This window comes from Hydra vulgaris, chromosome 12 (assembly GCF_038396675.1).
Source record: "Hydra vulgaris chromosome 12, alternate assembly HydraT2T_AEP".
Taxonomy (NCBI): domain Eukaryota; kingdom Metazoa; phylum Cnidaria; class Hydrozoa; order Anthoathecata; family Hydridae; genus Hydra; species Hydra vulgaris.
Window position 1 is genome coordinate 74572185 of NC_088931.1, and position 4145 is coordinate 74576329.

General features: G+C 28.1%; 1 protein-coding gene across 1 annotated transcript; it reads left to right on the forward strand.

The window, feature by feature from the left end:
- Nucleotides 1-1886: 1886 nt before the first annotated feature.
- LOC136088494 (uncharacterized) lies at nt 1887-3451 on the forward strand. The gene is made up of 3 exons (XM_065812300.1): nt 1887-2120; nt 2190-2365; nt 2835-3451. Exons 1-3 carry the CDS (start codon nt 1968-1970, stop codon nt 3136-3138), a joined length of 633 nt encoding a protein of 210 aa, XP_065668372.1. The 5' UTR covers nt 1887-1967; the 3' UTR covers nt 3139-3451.
- The last annotated feature ends 694 nt before the right edge of the window (nt 3452-4145 follow it).

The following is a 4145-nucleotide window of genomic DNA, read 5'->3' on the forward strand; positions in this document are numbered from 1 at the left end:
AAGCTATTCGGTGTTACATGTTGGAAGCAGTAAGAAAAAAAAGGTATTCAAACATTGACCAAGAATGTCTTATAAAAAAGGTAGAACAATGGAAAGTTGAAAATCCTCACAGAAAATTTTATCTTCGAGCTAAAGGGATAATTAAAAATTGTATGTAATTAATATTTTACTATGAGCACTCTTTACTTAACTTCAATTTTTATTAAGATATACAAAAATGAATGTGTATATATTTTTTTCCTTGTGATCCTTGTGCATGTTTAAATAATAAAATACTATATTTTAAACACTATTTAAATAATAAGCTTTTATAAAATATTTTTGTAGTGCACACTAAGGTGAATACTTTAAAAAAAAAATTCAAATACACTATGTAAATAAGTGTTCTTTTATTTTGATAACGTTTTATATTTTCCAAAAAAGTATGTATTTAAAACAGGGCACCCAGATACTCGCTGTTTTTAAAAAAAAAGAAGACAATCCTGCACTTTTTAAGATAACGTGTCATTTTGCTTTTGCATTTCTTGTTCTAATCTGATTGCATAGGACAGTAAAAAATATCATAACTAATTTTTAATCATTTTAATCACTGCTTTTTAAATATATATAATGTCTTAGAAGTAATCCATTAAAAAAAATTTAAGGTAAAACAGAAATGTAAAATTTAAGAAGATAAAGAGACCTCCCACAACTGACATTCAGATATCCAACATAAATTAAACATGATGTTTAATTAATATTTTTTCAAATTTATATTTAATTTGGAAATTAATCATTTAATTTGTTTTAGCTCATTACTAAATGATATTTACTTTTAATAAACCTTCTCTGAAACTATTTTTACAATACCTTTTTTCACTACAATACCTATATTATCACTTACAGGAACAGATTTTACAAAGAAAGAATACTTACGGGGACATTAGGATTATCAAGAGCACCTGTGTACCCTGTACACCTTTGTGTACCAGTTATTTTTTTGTCCCCGTAAGCATCATTTTTTTTTTTTAAATGTCTCCTATATATATATCCCTTTTATAGAGAGCATGAAGTACATACAATGACTATCATTACATATATATACACATATATATGTACACACATATATATTATGTATATACGTATATATAATATATATGTATATATATATATTATATATATACAAGCTCTGGACAAATTTTCGCGTCACGGTAAGGAAGGAGGCGTAAACTTCCTGGTTAAATGCACTTCCGCAGTGCTCTGTGACAAGACCGTTAGGACTTCTTGGGGCACCTAAAAAATAAAAATAAAATAAAAAACATATATATATAATACATATCTATATACAAGCACATGCATATAAATAAACATATATATATATATATATATATATATATATATATATATATATATATACGTATATATATATATATTTATAGATGAAGTTGAATGCTCAGCCGTCGGAAGCACCGAAGATGAGGATGAGATTGTTGTAGAAGCATCAAGCAATAGTTTTTTATTTGTTTATCAAACTGAAGAAATGCAGAGGTTATTAAAAATATATGGCAATGAAATTACCCTTTTGGATGCCACTTACAAAACAACAAAATATTCTATACCACTCTTTTTTCTTGTTGTAAAAACAAATGTGAACTATCAGATATTAGGTACCTTTATTTGTGAAGGAGAGTCAGCAAAAAGTATTTAAAGTGCTCTTGCCAAAATAAAAGAATGGAATTCTAATTAGAGTCCTTTATATTTTATGGTTGATTGTTGTGCTGAAGAGATTAATGCTATTTAATCTTTATATCACAAGGTATTTCAAGATTTTAATTAGCTGCTTATTTAATTTTCTTAAGTCCTCTTGCTGAATCATTTTATATTTAAGTGGTTTTATGTTTAAGTAAATCAAGTTTCAACATCGAGAACGAGCGTGGAAACGTTGGTTTAATAAAGTAAATAATGGTGCCAGTGACATTAAAGTAGAAATGCTAGCTAAGTTAAGGAAAGTTGCCAGAGCTCAACCAAATTTTGATTTAGCAAAAGCCCTTGAAAACTTTAAAAAATGTGAACATTATTTAAATCCAAACCATAAAAATATGATTAGTTGGCTTGAAAAGCAATGGTTACCACATATTGAGGTTTTATTTTAATTTTTTTTTTAATTCTACACTAAATCCATACATAATTCTGTACCATTTTATTAATAGAGGTGGGCATACTTGTATCGTAAAGACAGATTAATGGTCAGTATTAATACTAACAATGGAGTTGAACGGCAAAATGAAACCTTCAAACATTCATACCTGAAAAAGCATAATAACTCTTGTTTATCAACCATGCTTACTATTCTTATTGAAGACTACTTTCCAGATTTATATAATAGGTATTTAGTTTTTTTTTTTTTTCTTAATAGAAGAGAATATTTAGTAATAGTATAGGCTATTAAAAAAAAACGACCTTACGATAGTTTTATCAAAATTATGCAAAGGTTCTTTATCAAAACATGCTAAAGTGTTCTTTATTTACTTTAGTGTTCATTATTTCCTTATAAAGTTAAAAAAATTTGAAATAATACAGCATAACTTAAATATAACTTAATATACATTTTGATAAAGAGTTTACTCTAGTGAGCACAAAATAATTTAAAGGGAGATTTTAAAGGGAATATCTGACATAAAAAAAGATTTTTTTATTTTTATTTTTTTTTAAGTTTTGATTCAGGCAAACTACCATTAACAAATTCTAAAAAGTGAACAAATGTCAAATAATTTTCACTTATTGTGCAAAGTAACAAACACTGGTGCTACACTATTTTTTGACACAACATTTTAAAACATACCTTTTTCCTTTAGGTATTGTGACATTAATACAAGACATAGTGGAAATTTCCGCCAGTATAGTTCATACCTACCCACATTTTTGCATCATAGATCAAGACACTTTGTTAAACATTGCTTGCAAAAGATGTCTCTAGCGTCACATATTGATCTGTCTGGAGTTTTTGTTAAAGAGACTAAAAAGTTTACGTGTTCATCTTTTGCAAACTCTGCTGAGTTCCATCTTATTAGCTTTGGCGATTCAGTCACTATGCCAAATTGCACTTGCCAAGATTGGAAAAGAACACAATCTTTGCAAACATTTCTTTGCTGTTTTTAATAAATTTCCTTCATGGTCTTGGTACAATTTATCTCATTTATACATTTACTCACCGTTTTTGAACTTGGATAAAGAAATTTCTTTTGGAAGAAAACCTTTATTGCCTCGAAATGAACTGTTTATTACAAACAACAAAGCAGAAGACAGGGAAGTAGATTGTAGCATAAAAACATTGGAATCACCTCCCAAACAAAAAACGTGGTTAAACACTAAGGCATCCTTGTTTCGAGAACTAGCTAAGCAGTTAATTAATGAATCATACCTTATTGAAAATGAAGAGAAATTAGATAATGGCATTGATATTCTAAAAAAAGTTAAAAAAATCATTTCAAGAATGCATTCCAAATGAACAAGGTATTCATCTGCAGCCTGTTCAAACAAATAAGCGTCAGTTACAATCTTAAGAAAGAAGGTTGCATTATATTCGTTGAGGCATGGAGTTGGTGCAGAAAAGTTGAGGGCCTCAAGCAGTTTAAAAATTGAATCAAATAAAAATCATAATGCTATTGAGAACAATGATATGCTGACAGTTGTAAGTATCAATGCTGCCCAAAAAATTCTTTTGAATCAGTTTCATATGAAATCTGGATTTCAAGATACCATTTTAGGTGAAAAATATGTTTCATGAGGAAAAGAATGATTTTATTCAAGTATTATATACTGGACAATATCATTGGATTACCATTTCTAATGTGAATTGTCCAGCGGACACAATTTTTTACTATGACAGTCTTTTCCATGGCCAAGTGAAGGATCATGTTAAGCAGCTAATATGCAATATATATAAAACAAAAGGAAAAATCTTAACTATCCATGTACGCAAATGTCAACAACAAACTAATGGTGTGGATTGTGGCGTTTTTGCAATTGCTAATGCATTAAACATACTTCACAAATTTGATATTGGAGCTTTAAAACATTTTATTGAATGCATTAAAAAAAGACATTTTTCTGCCTTTCCAGTTAGCCAATCAAAATCATGTTTTAATGAAGAAAAATTAATCACT

Excerpts from the sequence above, each read along its gene's own strand:
- LOC136088494 (XM_065812300.1), top strand. The coding sequence starts at position 1,968 with ATGCTAGCTAAGTTAAGGAAAGTTGCCAGAGCTCAACCAAATTTTGAT. Across the intron at positions 2,121-2,189 it reads AATGGTTACCACATATTGAG|AGGTGGGCATACTTGTATCG; the intron begins GTTTTATTTTAA and ends TTTTATTAATAG. Across the intron at positions 2,366-2,834 it reads TTTCCAGATTTATATAATAG|GTATTGTGACATTAATACAA; the intron begins GTATTTAGTTTT and ends TTTTTCCTTTAG.